This window comes from Amblyomma maculatum, chromosome 8, assembly GCF_055883805.1.
Source record: "Amblyomma maculatum isolate TAMU_Amacu chromosome 8, ASM5588380v1, whole genome shotgun sequence".
Classification (NCBI taxonomy): Eukaryota; Metazoa; Arthropoda; class Arachnida; order Ixodida; family Ixodidae; genus Amblyomma; species Amblyomma maculatum.
In genome coordinates, this window is record NC_139351.1 from 86,721,171 (window position 1) to 86,736,927 (window position 15,757).

A 15,757-nucleotide genomic window follows, 5' to 3' on the forward strand; every position below is an offset into this window, starting at 1 on the left:
GTGCAAAGAGCGTGGAGGCATATCCACCAAATTTACAGAGTCCACACACTGCGCAAGCTCTCTTATTATAAAGAAAGGACTCAAAGTAGAGTTTACAAGGGGTAAAAAACAACAAGAGGCTCCTAAATGAAAACACCATGAAATTCCTAGCCACGACGAAATAGAAGCTAAGCGCGCTGGAGCTAAAGTGTTCACTAGCTTGAACGGGGACTGTGCATGGATCCAATCAGATTCCGCTTTATGAAGAAACGTCTAGAATCTGCACATTTTCAACACCCTTAAGCCCCATTCACACTAGCGACTCACGGAGTTCGCGCGATTCGATTCGTCACGAAGGGGAGATCCGTACAAGTACAGGGAGTCGCTCAGTCACCGACGAACTAACCTACTCCGAGCGCGGTAGCAGATGAAATGGTCCGAGAAGGCACGAAATTCTGCTCTTCGTTCAAATCTTGTTACGAGAGAGGGTTATCGTGAAACGAGTCGCAATCCGGTGTGAGCACTCGGTGTCGATTGTTGCTTGTCACGTGTCAACAGAACTCTGTCGCGCGACTCTCGCGAGTCGCTAATATGAATGCGACTTTAGGCCGTTAACGCTTCTTGCGACTGCCTTTCGGCATCTCGGTAGCCCCATAAGCAGCGCCAAGCGGGGCATGCGTTCATCCTGGACTTATGATGTTAACCGACATCATCCATATAAATGTTCTGGGAGACGCAATTTCAGCAGAAGGCATCCGGCGGAGTCCTTCCCTACTTCAGTAAATGTCGCTGATCCCAGAGCCAAACTACATACTTGCCGCTAAAGGGCTACTGGAATGACACATTTATTTCTAGAAGTTTTTTTCCACCACTGGCACATATAACAAAGCTTTTGAGATGCATTGTCAAGGAAGGAAAGTTTGATTCGATGCCACACAACGCAGATGAGCGCCGTTGACTGCTTCGCAGATTGGGCGAAGAACCGCTGCTATCAGGGTTCGAGGGAAACAAAAGCTTCGTGCGACGCCTCGCGCAGCCATACAGATCAAGAACGCTTTCTCAAGCGAAAAAAATAACAACAAAAAAGCGATTCCAAAATGAAATAGGAACCCTGACCATGCCGTATGGGTGTAAAACGTCAATAACATTTTCTGCCTACGAAAGGATGACATTGAAACCAAACACCATCGTTTGATCGCTGTTCATAAGAAAGCCATCGGCGCCACTGCAGCCACAGAGGCTGCAGCAATTTTTCTTGCGATTGCTGAGAGGCTATTCCGCCCTGCAGTTCGTTCAGGAAGTGTTTCTTCTTGCGGAGATGCTATTCCGTGTTTCAAGCTCTCTAGGAATGAAGTGACGTCATCAGCACCGATAGAGTAGAGGGGCGCCTTGAGAGTGTGGCATATTCATTTATCGGTGACGTAATATAAAATCGTCTCCTGCTGAAACCAGCAACAATATTTACCCGAAAATTGCTTTGCAGCTACCAAATGAATGGACCGATATAGGAAATGTTGAATAAATTTTGCAAATAATTTATCAATGTCAACAGGAAACAAAAACGTGCAAAGCAAGGGCACGCTATCCTGTCTGCTGGTCTGAAACACACTCAAAAATTGAGGCGCAAATGCTCAGAATGTCGCTACTGACGAAAAAATACGCATGTAGTAAGCCACATATTCTCATGGTACACACTCTTTTTGGCCAGCTTTGGCAACAAGGCGGAGTTTGCTTTTTCACCTCAAGCGGAAAGGGGCGTGCCTTTGCTTTACTGACGCCTTATCGAACTTGAAAGAAGTGGAATGTTTATATAATGCTTCATACATGACCATTGTTGAGGTGCATAAGGCTATTTTGGCTCGATACGGCACATTCATCGAAGTTAGTTATTTCTGACTATAGTCTCTAGTTTTCGAGCAGGCAATTCACCGCTTTTTTACTAGCCTGTGATTTAAAGCACATAACCTCTAGTCTAGGATTCAAGCGTCGTGATGAAATAGCCAGGCTGTGCAAGGGGTAAAACGGCTGCTAGGGAAGGGTACTGAGGCAAAGCGACATTTCTGGCTGGTACGTTTCGCTTGCAGAACCTCTACTTCGGAATGTAGACTGATAGAGTAGATATCTTTCTAGGCAGCGGTTTACGGATAACGCTGCCAGAATATCTGTGTGTAACAGCCTACCAAGTCTTCAAGCATTGCCAGCTTCAAAATTCTACGCGTGCACTGGCGACGCTCAACAAAGGAGCCGATGTGCGCAAGCAGACAGTACGTGGACGAAGAAAACGCGAGTTCTGAAACCGTAAACGCTTAAGGTGTTAACATCGGATCACGCAGGAAAGTTGGGCCTTTCACCGCACTAGAAAACGCATCTGTCAACTGGGGAAGCCTTCCGACGTGGCTTCAGTCATGACGTCGACGGGGGTACGCTGGGATCGAGCTGAAATCTCCACGTCAATGACGCAGCCCCCGCTAACATCCCAGCAACTGTCCCTGCCATACTGAAAAATGCACCACCAACGCCAGCATTGAGGACATTGAGGGGGATAAGAGCACCATGAAGACTTCAGTACGACTAGAAAGTTAAACATATTTTCTTCAGTTTGGTGTTTCATATTTCGACGTTGTGCCCTTGTTAGAGGCAGTAACGTAGCTAAACACTATCAGGGTCGTTTCGTAAATAATCGCTGTTTCTTTAGCGCAAGAAATTGATGTATTTTATGGCGCCTAGGTGCGAGAGGTAAACACGCTGAGCGGAAATGGCTTTGCTGCCTAATTTCACAGTGCAAAAGCAAGCGCCCAATAAAGCCTGGCTCAGGCTTGTCTCGTAGATCAGCACAGTTGCCACCCAGTCGAGGCAAATAGAAGCTTAGCTCGTGTGATTACTCAGCACCAGCACTATTCGCAGCAAAATCATGGCTGTTAAGTGTACAGTTTTCTTCGAATAATCTGGCCAAATAAGGTCGCTGTGGGCGTTCCATGTTTTACTTTTTTGTTTCTCTCGTTCTGCACCCTCCGCCCCCTCACTCCCCACGCACACCTAATCCTCTTTAGTTGTACTTTCTTATGAGGTAAAATAACTTCGGAGAAATTAAAAGCCGCTGGAGATGTCAAGCACAATTTTTTACTTCATATTAGTTGTAGAGAAGGTAACCTCCCCCTCCCTCCTCCCCCCCCCCCCCTTCCCTCTCCTTATTGACGCCAAGTACTGAGAGGCGAGGTCCAATGTATATTTGGAATGCAAACGCTGAGGCGCTGTCGTGCAGTGATGGTTTGCGAACAAGTTATTCATGGTTGGCACGGAAGCCTTGTAATGGCGGCGATGTCGTTAGGAACTCTAAACTCTAAACTCCAAAACACAGCCTTTTAATTCATGGCGCTTCTTATTTTTCATTCTGCTCAGAGTTAAATTTGCGTTAGAGCCTTTGGAAGGACGTTTGGCACGTTTGAGAAGCGAAGCAGCGTCCACTTACGATGTAGGTGATGAAGACTCCGCGGCCATTTCTGAAGCATAAGGAAAGAGAAGGCAAGTGCAAGAAGTATTAGCACTCAGCAAGCAAGCTGCCCATAGTAATGTGTGGAAAGTAAAGTGATCAGTTTATGCTGTTTATTCTTTACTTTTTTTTGTTCTCGGTTATTGTTTCATTTTTCTTTTCTTAGGAACTTCGTTCTTTAAGATTTTTCCACAAAAAATTAATAAAAGAATGAACATTAGTTTAGTCTCAAAAAACAACGTACCGTACACCTTAAAACAAAATTAGAAGGCACATAGTATTGATAACGAGAGCTGTATGCTAAGTTGTTTACCAGACTGGCGGTGTCAGGAGAGGGGGAATAAAACATAACACAAATACAAATTAACTTTGTACAAGTTAATTCATACACATAAAGTTAACAACGAAGCTCTGAGACACTTGCAGATATATCTTGAAGGGAGAGACAACAGGATTTACAAATCGACGGAGATCGTCGTCTCTAGTCATGAAAGGGTATATTTTATTGGTGCGTTTTGTACTTTTTCTTTACTATTTTTTTTTTCTTAAAATTATGGTTCTGGTTTCTTGACAATACCCGTCGATGCGAAGAGGATTATGACACAAATCACTTCGCGTGAACCTACCGAGTATCTCTCATTCTAAATGTTCTAAACGAGGGACACGTAACAGATGGGCATTGAAGATGCAATTTGACGCTTAGCTTTGCATGTCTGGTAATAACAACGAAAAACACGAACGGTGTCTCTTACGTCATTGAGGATATCAGTAAAGGCAAATATTGAACAGCAATCGACGCAAGAGAAAACTCAGCAGAGTTCGTACTTTTGGAAAACTGAGCTCCCAAGGCAGTTCATCCCAAATACCAGACCATATTCAGACGGTCGCTGAGAGCTCCGCTCGCTGGTACTTACGTCCTCTGTATGAAGCTGATACCTAGGCGGTCTTTGACGCTGGCCTTGCGCATTTCGACGGTGATGAATTTGGTAGGCTCTGCAGGCACGGAAAAAAAGCAAAACAAAACATCGATGCATGCGTATAAATGAAAAATGGAAAGAAATGAGCGTACAAGGAAGCTCCAGTCGGTTGAGCGGATGAAATGCCAGTCACTATATAATATATAATGTAAATGTAATATGTATATATATAATATACCTATAAAAATATATACCTATAAAAATATACCTATAAAAATATAATGTCCACTTAAGTGCTGCATCGACAATGCAGGACGGCTGTGCTACAATGTTGTCGTTTCTGAAATTGACCTTAGTAGAATTGCATAACGTTTAAAATAAATAACAGCAATAATAATAATTTTCATGATACTATGGTTGGTTCCTTGGTTTAGTACACCCACGGCTGATCTGATGACAGTTGACCCAATGTTTGGAGAGCGCTATGTGTGCTGCCTAGACGTTAACATGATGTACAGCCTCGTCCACTTCTAGCTATAACACTTTCACTGCTTTTAAAGGGCCATTGCGTCCGACACGTAAATACAGTAAAGCTAAGTGTCCGTCTGTGCTTGTATCGATTTGCTTCGATACGCGCCTGCATCGGACGCAGTGTTGCTTTGAAAGGAGTGACCTTGTTATAGCTAGAACTTGTGGATGACCCTGTACGTTGTCCAAGTAGCGCTTTCATTTTCGCTACGTCCTGTACTACCATCGTCTACACTACACTACACTCCTGTCTATTCTCCAAAACCGACACTCTGTTTTGGAAATGGACGCTTTGCTCTGAGATGTCATCTGTGCCTGTTCGTTCTCTTCGTGAGAATAGCGGACACCACGCCCCAGGTTAACGGCGTGTGTTCGCACCCGCAGGTGTTTACTTGTAAAAAATGTTAAACATGATTAGAACGAGCTAGTGTACCAGGCGAACGTAGGATAAATATCGAAACGCTGCTTTATAAAGCTTATGTAAAGGACATGAGCAAGAACCTGGAAGTAAACTTATCGACAATTGAATATACTAATTTTCATGCACTCGATACCACTGTAAACAGTTCTCTAAATGTTTACACGGACACAGCAGTGATTACGACGTTAAAAGAAACGTCATACTCACGAATGACCTATTCGTTCAAAGTAGTGCATTTATTTTATAAACCTCAATGATGTAAAGAACGTTAAACGTAGGGTACTGTGCAATGCAAGAAAGACAACACAGGCAAAAGCGTGAAATGTTCATTTGTTCATAACACTGTTGTAGATACAAAACAAAATTCCGAACTACTGGAGGGTTATGCATCCACAAACAAAGAAGTATGTACTAATTTTGAGACGGGGCATTAAAAACGGTTTTTCGTCATTGGTTTTCGGCTTCTGCTGGATGAACGTTTAACCTACTAACTTAATTTGTAGTTTGTTTGGTAACATTCGGCTTAGGTCATAATTAATTTCAGGACTACCAAGGAGAGTGCTGGGCACTAAGTGACCAACGTGGCTCAAAAACCTGCGAAACTGGGTCATATGTGCAGTGGGCGGAGGATGTAGAACTATTTAAAGCTTGGAGGAGTAACATACGCACCAGTTCAAGGGAGAGACTGAGAAACCCGCTACATATACAACGATTTTTTTTTTAAAAAGCAAAATGCATATGTACTATAAAAGTTGCATATCAAAAGTTTGGTCTTTAAGCTACACTTTGTGCACAAAACCTAATCCAAAGCGTTAGGTTTTTCATTTTAATCATACTGAAAATATCCGTACATCAGTCCACAAACTGATGGGAAAGATTCCAGCTGGAATACCAACAGCCTCGCACGCAATTCGCTGTGCAGTTTAGTATGACTGGGCTGGGATTCTAGCTGGTAATGCTACGATACACAATAGGTCCCTGATTGGATAAATAAAAACAATTGCGATGAAGACGCTGGCTTAAGAAGGAGTGTGAGGGCATGATATAACACCTGCGCGCCATCGTCACCTAAAATCTTGGGGTTCCAATTGTAGGACAAGCAAGTAAAAACAACAAAAATACGATAAAAGCAAACTTGCGCATGATTCATTATGGTTGGGGTTTGATTTTAACCTTTCAAGGCTGCCCCTGTAAGCTATGAGGAGCGCCCTAATTTAAGACTCCGAGGAAATTTAGGCAGCGTGACGGCCCAAAGTGTCAGCAGGACGTGTACAAAAACGCACATATGTTCGACCAACAGCGATATGGTACCGAGCAGAACAAGTCACAACCCACGAGTCAACATGATCAGTTAAAATGCCTAAATTGCGTTCATTTGGAAGTTCAAGTGCGCGAGGCTGAGCGTAATTTGAAGCAGTGCTAGACGAATCCTGATTTTGCGGGCAAGGCTCTCGCATTGTATCCTAAATGAAACAACAAAAGTGGTAAGCTTAGGGGACTTACTCTCTGTGGTGGTGAACAGCGTCTGTGGGTTCTCCCTGAGCACCATGAGCCGCACAGGCGACGGGGCCTCCCTCAGTGCCCGCACGGCGTCCGTTGAGCACACGTCTCTTAAGGATAGCTCGTTTACCTGCACGCGCAAAAAGGTTACCACGCACGTGCCACTACAACGCATCGCCACTCGGAGGCATCGCATTACTTTCCTCCAGTTAAACACATCGCCACACGATGTCGGTGCTGGCAGATTTCTCGCGTACTTGGGAGGAAGTTATTAAAATATAGGTGTGCGCCAAGGCGGGTGGTTACTGCGTTTTGCAGACATTCCTTTTTGCCACTTCTTGCATTGCTATTTTGATTGCCGACTGTAATGTATTCAGCTTCCGTAATGCGTCTCTTCACCCTGCAAGTTTCATTCCGTTGGATCTATGCGCACAGGATACATAGGTTCAATATCTTCGAGTAAAGAAAAGAAGAAGTAAAGTAAAGAACCAAATAATAAAACAAATTATAACGATGAAAGATTTAATAGATAATAAAGTAAAGAGAATATAGAAAGTAAGCTTGTCTCTATAATTACACTTCTTGTGAAGGTATCAAATTCTTTGCTCCGGCTTTTTTCATTTTGCTGCCAGATTCTACCGGCACGGGGAAGAAGTCGAAAGGGTGCCCGCATGACGTAAAGTTCACTGTAAAACCTGCACTGGACAAGTCGTTCCGCGTGTAACAGCCGAACAGCTGACGGACGCAGAAGAAACGTTATACAGGATGTCCAAGCTAACTTCAGCCAAGGGTTAAAAGTGAAAACATTTCAAGTAGGCCAGGGAAATCACTTGCATGCAGCTGCAGTCGTCTGGTCCATAACAGGCCAATTTTTATTTTGCAATTAACTAATTAGCAATCAAGGTTTTTTTCTGAATTACTAATTATTGACTTTAGATAATAGCTGTGATCTTCAAAGTTGGAGAGTACCTTTAGAAACCTCCATACCATTTATTTGCGCTGAAGAAAATCTCACGTGTAACTTTTTTTCGAGCTCCAAAGAAAGGCCCCGAAATAGAAAAACTATCAGGTGAATAGCGCATTCGCGCGCCGCGATTGCGGTACCCCCAATCGTGGTTTGAGGGAACAAAATGAGCTGCCGCCATGACTCAACGGCCCAGCTCCTGCGGTAGGCTGAGCCAGCCCGGCGAGCTATCACCCTCGAGATGCTAACGGGGCCGTTGCATGATCTTCTCTTCCGTAAGCGAGCGTCACGACGAGAGGATGAGCGATAAAGGATCAGCCAATGAATCTACGCTTACGGGCTTGGATAAAATGGCGAGAGGACACCAAGCGATTCGACTGATATCCACACTCGCATCTTCATTTGCTGGCACTTTATCGCTCATCAGTTGTCACGACGCTATGGGGTGCGCTGGCTTTGACAAGATATCGGTGGTGACGGGCGAGCTCGCTGCAAGTTGCACCGTCACGGGCGCCGAATGGCTGATGCCGGTGAAGGAACTATCCCGGACATATCAGCCTGCCGCTGCAACGGGGTCATGGAGCCACATCGCAGCTGATTTCGTTCATTCAAACCATGGTTGAGAGCAGCACAATCGTGGCGCGCGAATGCGCCGGTCACGTGATCTTTTTTGTATTTCCCGGGCTTTCTTTAGAATTAGGGAAAAAATACATTTCCGTACTGCAAATGAATGAACTGAGTGTTTCTGAAGGTGCTCTCCAACTTTGTATATCACATTTATTTACTGATGTCAATATTTATAAATTTGAATAATATATTAACTACTAATTAGTTCTCTGCAAAACAAATGATTACCTTTGTTGCGAAAAACGGCTGGCAAATCTATGCAGCTGGTTTCCCCGGCCTCCCTCAAATGTTTTATTGTTTAACCCTTGGCTAAAGTTAGCTTGGACCCCCTGTAAAAATGCCTCCATTTCGTCCAGCCACATTCAGGGACTGGCAAAAATCCGTGGAAAGCTACCGAAATCTTAATTGTGGCATATGTTTCAAGCTCGGCCTTGAAAGAAGCCACATTGCTGAGTTAGGCATTTAAAAGAAAGATATACTTTAGGAAAGCGGCCATAGGATGATTTGCTTGCATTCAATCTTGAATTTAACTTCAAACACAAAGACAATCGGAATCACCAAGACTCAAACATTTGCTCATGTTAGTCGTAGAATTCCCCATATATCACACGCATGCTTCTCTACAACCGGTCCTGAATAGTCAGCCCACGTGGTTCTCGCACTACATTAGGCATTCAGGTGAGTAAAGTCGTAGAAAAGGTTAGTGATATACAATCAGCAAAAACTAAATACCAGACAGATGGCACCATTATCTGCTAACATGCCTGAACAAAGCCGGATAGAGGTGTCCGGTTTCCTTTATCGTTTCAGGAGCCAAAACATGCCCATAACAAAACGGTACCAAGCTTATATAGGAGACGCATTGCATGTCGGCAGGACGTTCCACTGCTTGTTTTGAGCCATACTCGAAGACACAAAGAGTTTCCTCTCTGAGCTTATGGCAACAGACTGCCAAGAGGAGAGAGCAAAGCACGCGGTAGAAGAATGCGGGGCAGCTTTAACAACGCCATGTTCGAGCTCAAGATTCACATGTTGCGACATCATGTGAAGCAACGTCGCTGACGCAAATTTCTCTCATTATATCTGGACGCGCTTTTTTTCCGGCGCGCTGCTGCAGATTGTCCTCCGAAGGCGACATACTTGCCTACCCTGCCTAGTCGCTTAGCTGGGGCTACCACTGCTGGATAAATACTTGAGGGAGAGTCTTGGCTCTCTGTAGCTGCAGGGACATTTATACTAGGCTGTGGACTCGACTCAAAGATATTACCGTTTTTTTTTTTTGTTCTAGAGCGTTAGATGTATTACTGCCATTCGTGAAGGTTATCTGACGTCGGGATTTTACTTCAGGCGCGGCGCCTCTCGCTTCTGCCTCCCTCGTGCGGCACGCGGGGACGGTAGCACTAGCTTCTACTTCACCCATCTGCTTCTTCTTCCTCTTCTTTGCACGCCTGCACTATCTTAATTTGCACAGGTACTTATATCCGCTAATATAGAATATACAACATTTTCTGACACAACGCCGTGCAGTCTTTAAGTCCTCTGCCTATCCTTTCTCTCCACAGCCACTGCTGTCCATCTGGCTCGCCTCCTAGGATCTCTCTATCCAACATACCATCGGCGCCTTCGTGTCGCCTAGACCCAGCTGTGCTTGAGGTTCTTGGATAAACATGGGAGAGTTGCGCGCTGGAACCAATGCTTCGGCTGCATTTCCTTGTCATTCGCAGACAGCGATGGAGACGTTAAACTACACCAAATCTTGTCTGACCATGCTTAATGGAGCTTCCGCTCTGTAAACTCTGTTCAGACGGGTTGAACCTCAGCAGCAAACGCCCGCAAACTCGCCGTAAGCAAGACGGAGACCGCTCGCTTCACCAAGACGTTGGAGGCAATCTGTTCTTATACGGATGCCAAGTCTGCGACAGCCTGTGGTTCCAACGCGATTTAAACCAGTGAGTGGTCTCATGATTCCCACAACCCCATGACTAAACTAATACCCCAGACACACGGTCATTTTCAAAGGCGATTGAGTCGATAGCCTTCGAGATTTTCAATTGCGATCGAACTCGATAGAGTTGTGCCGCTGCTACACGGCAAAACTCGAAGGCTGTTGAAATAGTTCTGGTGTTTGGCGCCAAACTTTTGTGGCGCCACTATCATTGCTTTCGGTTTTGCTTAAAGAACTGAAATTTCTCTATAAATGCAAAATAAAATATAACTGTTACCTTTTTTAGTAACTGCAGTTGTTCAGTTGTTATTCAAGGAAAACGTAGTTTTTTTTTCGTTTTTTTTTTTCTTTAACGCGTTGACGCTCATAAGGCGGTACTTTTCATTATGCTTCCTTTTCTCGGCGGCACAGGTTACAGTGATAGAGAGCACATAAATAATGTGCCTTAAGAAAGAGCGATGCTATTTTAAAATTATTACCGACATTATTATTTCACCACGCAAATTATAGATATAAAATAATAACGCTTGTTGGTTGGTTGGTTTGTGGGGTTTAACGTCCCAAAGCGACTCAGGCTATGAGAGACGCCGTAGTGGAGGACTCCGGAAATTTCGACCACCTGGGGTTCTTTAACGTGCACTGACATCGCACAGCACACGGGCGCCTTGCTCATGTTTTTGTATCGTAAACGCGCTGTGCACGTATGTGCGTGACACTCCTCGGGTCAACGCTAGCAACTTTGCGAACGTACAAGGGCCTTCGAGATTTCGATAGAGCTCTGAGCTGCTCCGCTGACTCGATAGACTATCGACTCAATGGTCATTGAAAACGCCCGTGTCGCAGCTTTCGAAGACCTTGAAGCCGGTAGACAGTCGGTTCGAGGGCCTTGTAAATGCCCTTGTGACAGCGGTATAACTGTCGACATTCGGTTCAGTACAGTTGCATAACTGAACCCCCTCTTTTTTTTAATTATCCTTGTGACGTTGATACTACATGTTTCTGTCATTGCATACAATGGGCTCATTGTCACTTTGCATATATTTTAGCGCTTACAGCAGGCTGTGTATCTAATTGAATTACTCTAGTTGGCCTGTCCAGTACTGTAGACGCAGGCGACGCTGACTACGTCTTCATTGTAACTTGTTACGCGGATATGTCGCCATATGTCTGCACACAAGCAAGCGCAGCTACCAACTGCCACTGGGCCCGCCATCGCACTCGGCCTTGTCACGTGACTAGCACAAATAGTGCACCTGCAAACTCGTCTCGGGACATTATACATCTAGCTCACTCATCACCGACTTCTGTGACTAACTAAGGCGATCGCACTAAATAGTTATTTTTTTGCGTTCCATTGCAACGTGCTACTTTCGCATACTGAAAAGTTTGCGCATAGGCACAAGGAAAAGTGAGGAAAACAGGGACGAGCGCTAACTCGCAACTAAAGCTCATTTGGGACACAAAGGCGAAAAAATAGGAAGAAACAACAAAAAACAAAACAATTCTGACTAGGAGAACATCACGTGTTACCCAGGATATTTTAGTAAGTTCGCGAAGAACCGAACTTATCTACCAGAGAAGCAGACGGAAGTCTGACTTACGCACTTAGCTCCACTGATACGCACGTGGAAGGCTTTCATGACTTTGATCCCTGTGTCTAAATATATTTGTTGTTTTCTCGAAGACTGGTTTGCATTTGATCTTCCTGTTTGATACGTATGTGCATGCACGTAAACCAACTCCCCCAACTTTCTGCTTTCGCAGTTTTGCTTACCGCTAGAATGACGTCGCCCTTTTTCAACCGTCCGTCTTGGTAGGCGACGCCGTCTCTGTGGACTTCACTTACGCAGATGGCTTCCTGTAAATAACAAGGACCGAATAGTGTTAAGAATACCATCGAAGCATTGCGATCGCGAAGCTACTTGTGTTTGCTTACCAAGTAAGTATCACTGCCTCCCGTGATACTTATTCCAAGCTCGTTCCGCTCTTTTCGGAGCACGATCGTGGTTTCCACGAAGTCCTGCACAGTGCTGAGGGCAGCTGCACGAACACAAAAATAAAGCGTATCAATTGGTAGTGACAATAAAGAGATAACACAAATCAGAATACACTTCAGTACAGCAATTAAGCCGATTGGGCGCCACCTTTTGCCTGGCATTGCGATCGGCTACTGTGATGTGAAACGCTAGTGCAGGCGAGTCCAAGAATATAGTTTCGCGCACCAAACGTCTATATTATGGCACTGGTTTGGCCACGTTATTTTTCAGCACTCTAATCAAATCATCAACAAAATCGCCGAGATCACAACGTGAAGCGAAATAATGATTAATAAGCGGTATAAACTGAAGGTTGTACAGGCCTATGCACCTACATGTAGTTATGATGACCAGGCAGTAGAAAGCTTCTATGAAGATGTAGAATCGGCAATGCGAAAAGTAAAAACGCAGTACACTGTACTAATGGGCGACTTCAATGCCAAGGTAGGGAAAAAACAGGCAGGAGACAAGGCAGTAGGTGACTATGGCATTGGTTCTAGGAATAGCAGGGGGGAGTTACTAGTTGAGTTTGCAGAGCGCAATAACTTACGAATCATGAATACCTTCTTCAGCAAACGGAAGAACCGGAAATGGACATGGAAAAGTCCTAACGGAGAGACTAAAAATGAAATCGACTTCATAATGTGTTCAACCCCCGCCATTGTGCAGGATGTAGAGGCAATCGGGAAAGTGCGATGCAGTGACCACATGATGGTAAGGTCCCGAATTAGCCTAAATCTGAAGAAGGAACGCAATAGATTAGTAAGTAAGAAACCCAAATTAGCGGTGAGGGGGAGGGCAGAAGAGTTCAGGATCTCGCTACAGAATAGATATTCAGCTCTAACTGAAGATGACGACATTATCCTAGAGGCAAGGAACAATAATTTCAGAGATATCATTACTGAGTGCGCGGTACAAGTAGGCGGTAGGATAGTTAGAGAGGATACCGGTAAGCTGTCTAAGGAGACGAAAGATTTGATTAAGAAACGCCAGAGTATGAAAGCTTCCAATCCAACAGACCAGATCGAATTGGCCGAGATATCAAAGCTAATCAATAAGCGCAAGGTGGCCGATATAAGGAAGTAAAACATGGAGAAAATTGAGCATGCTGTAAAGAACGGGGGAAGCCTTAAAGCGGTAAAGAAGAAATTGGGCATAGGCAAAAACCAGATATATGCGATAAGGGACAAGGCGGGTAACGTCATGACTAATATGGAAAAGATAGTCAAAGTAGCCGAGGAGTTCTATCAGATCTCTACAGTAGCCAAAGTAGTCAGGACCGTAACGAGATTGGCGGTAGGGAAAAACAGGCAGACGTTCCACCAGTGACGAAGGACGAGGTCAAGAAAGCACTAGAAACTATGAAAAGGGGGAAATCAGCTGGAGAGGATCAGATAACTACAGATTTGCTAAAGGACGGGAGGGGGGGGGGGGGGGGATATCGTGCTAGAAAAACTGGCCACCCTGTATACGCAGTGCCTGGTGTCATCGACGGTACCGGAACCATGGAAGAATGCAAACATTATCCTCGTTCACAAGAAAGGGGACTCTAAGGACCTTAAAAATTACAGACTAATCAGCTTACTGTCTGTTACGTATAGGGTATTTACTAAGGTAATCGCTAATAGAATCAGGACAACCTTAGACTGCAATCAAGCAAAGGATCAAGCAGGGTTTCGGAAACGGTACTCTACTATCGATCATATCCATACCACCAATAAGGTGATAGAAAAATGCTCGGAATATAACCAACCCTTATACATAGCATTCATTGATTACGAAAAAGCATTTGACTCAGTTGAAACCTCGGCGGTGATGCAGGCTCTGCGATATCAGGGGGTAGATGAGCCGTACGTGAAAGTGCTGGAAGATATATATATAGTGGCTGCACAGCAACCATAGTTCTGCATAAAGAAAGTAACAAAATTCACATAAAGAAAGGTGTTAGGCAAGGAGATACAATCTCCCCAGTACTATTCACAGCTTGTTTAGAGGAAGTATTCAGAGACTTGGAATGGGAGCAGTTAGGGATAAGGGTAGATGGAGAATACCTCAGTAATCTGCGATTTGCTGATGACATTGCCTTGCTAAGCAACTCGGGGGATGAACTGCAAATAATGATTGATGACCTAGACAGAAAAAGTAGAAAGGTAGGCTTGAAAATCAATGTGCAGAAGACTAAGGTAATGTTCAACAGCCTCGGGAAGGAACAGCAGTTTACATTAGGTAGCTAAATACTGGAAGTAGTAGGCGAATATGTCTACTTAGGACAGGTAGTAACCGCAGATCCGGACCAAGAAAATGAAATAACAAGAAGAATAAGATTGGGATGGAGCGCATTTGGCAAGCACTCGCAGATTATGACTAGCAGCTTACCGGTATCGCTCAAGAGGAAAGTATACAACAGTTGCATCTTGCCTGTACTCACCTATGGGGCTGAAACGTGGAGGCTAAACAAGAGAGTTCTACTTAAGTTGAGGACAACCCAGAGAGCTATGGAGCCAAAAATGGTAGGGGTAACATTAAGAGAGAGAAAGCGTGCAGAGTGGGTCAGAGAAATATCCCAAGTTACCGACATCCTAGTGGAAATTAAGAAAAAGAAATGGACATGGGCAGGACATGTAGTGCGAAGAGAGGGTAACCGATGGTCGCTGAGGGTAACAAACTGGATTCCAAGGGAAGGAAAGCGTAGCAGGGGGCGGCAGAAAGTTAGGTGGGCGGATGAGATTAAGAAGTTCGCAGGGGTCAAGTGGATGCAGCTAGCCCAGAACCGGGTTCAGTGGAGAAATATGGGAGAGGCCTTCGCCATACAGTGGGTATAATCAGGCTGATGATGATGAACTAGAAGAAGAAAGAAACAAATTTTTAAGAAAATCACCTAAGTTTTTGAATTACAATTCAATCCAGAGCGGAGAAGGGAGTAGACGAAATACAGTTACAATGAATACAACAAACGATATAAGATGTAAAATGAAACAGCTGTTGTTTCTAAAATCTGATATATGGCACGTGCGATGGTGCCCATTTTATAAAGAAGAAACATATTTCTTAATGAGATGAGCTGAAAGCTATAATCGGATTTAACTCAAGGAGGCACCAGTAGGCTCATGAGCTAAGGGCATCGACCAGTTAAGATGACATCACGGTTTTCCTCGTTTCGGTGCTCCTGTCATTTACGTAATATGCAGCGCTAGGCGAATAACGGTGAAGTCAGGATAACCGGTGGAGGCCATTGATTGGAGGGCATCCGCTGAGGGGCATTCGCCACTATATTATTGAGTTGCATCTGACTGTACAATAAATTGCTGTTGTCATAACATAAATCAGATTGGTAATGCTTGATGAAAATG

At 44.4% G+C, this 15,757-nt stretch overlaps 1 protein-coding gene across 10 annotated transcripts in view; it reads right to left on the bottom strand.

Annotated features, from left to right (window-relative positions):
- Nucleotides 1-15,757, bottom strand: part of LOC146181709 (inaD-like protein) — a 1,346,554-nt gene that overhangs the window by 19,403 nt on the left and 1,311,394 nt on the right. For all 10 annotated transcript variants that reach the window (XM_084576720.1, XM_084576719.1, XM_084576716.1 and 7 more), the window contains 5 exons: nucleotides 12,308-12,411; nucleotides 12,146-12,229; nucleotides 6,839-6,965; nucleotides 4,384-4,462; nucleotides 3,449-3,479 (listed from right to left, as the gene is read on the bottom strand). In XM_084576720.1, coding sequence (XP_084432846.1) covers nucleotides 3,449-3,479; nucleotides 4,384-4,462; nucleotides 6,839-6,965; nucleotides 12,146-12,229; nucleotides 12,308-12,411 — 425 coding nt within the window. The remainder of the gene's footprint in view (nucleotides 1-3,448; nucleotides 3,480-4,383; nucleotides 4,463-6,838; nucleotides 6,966-12,145; nucleotides 12,230-12,307; nucleotides 12,412-15,757) is intronic.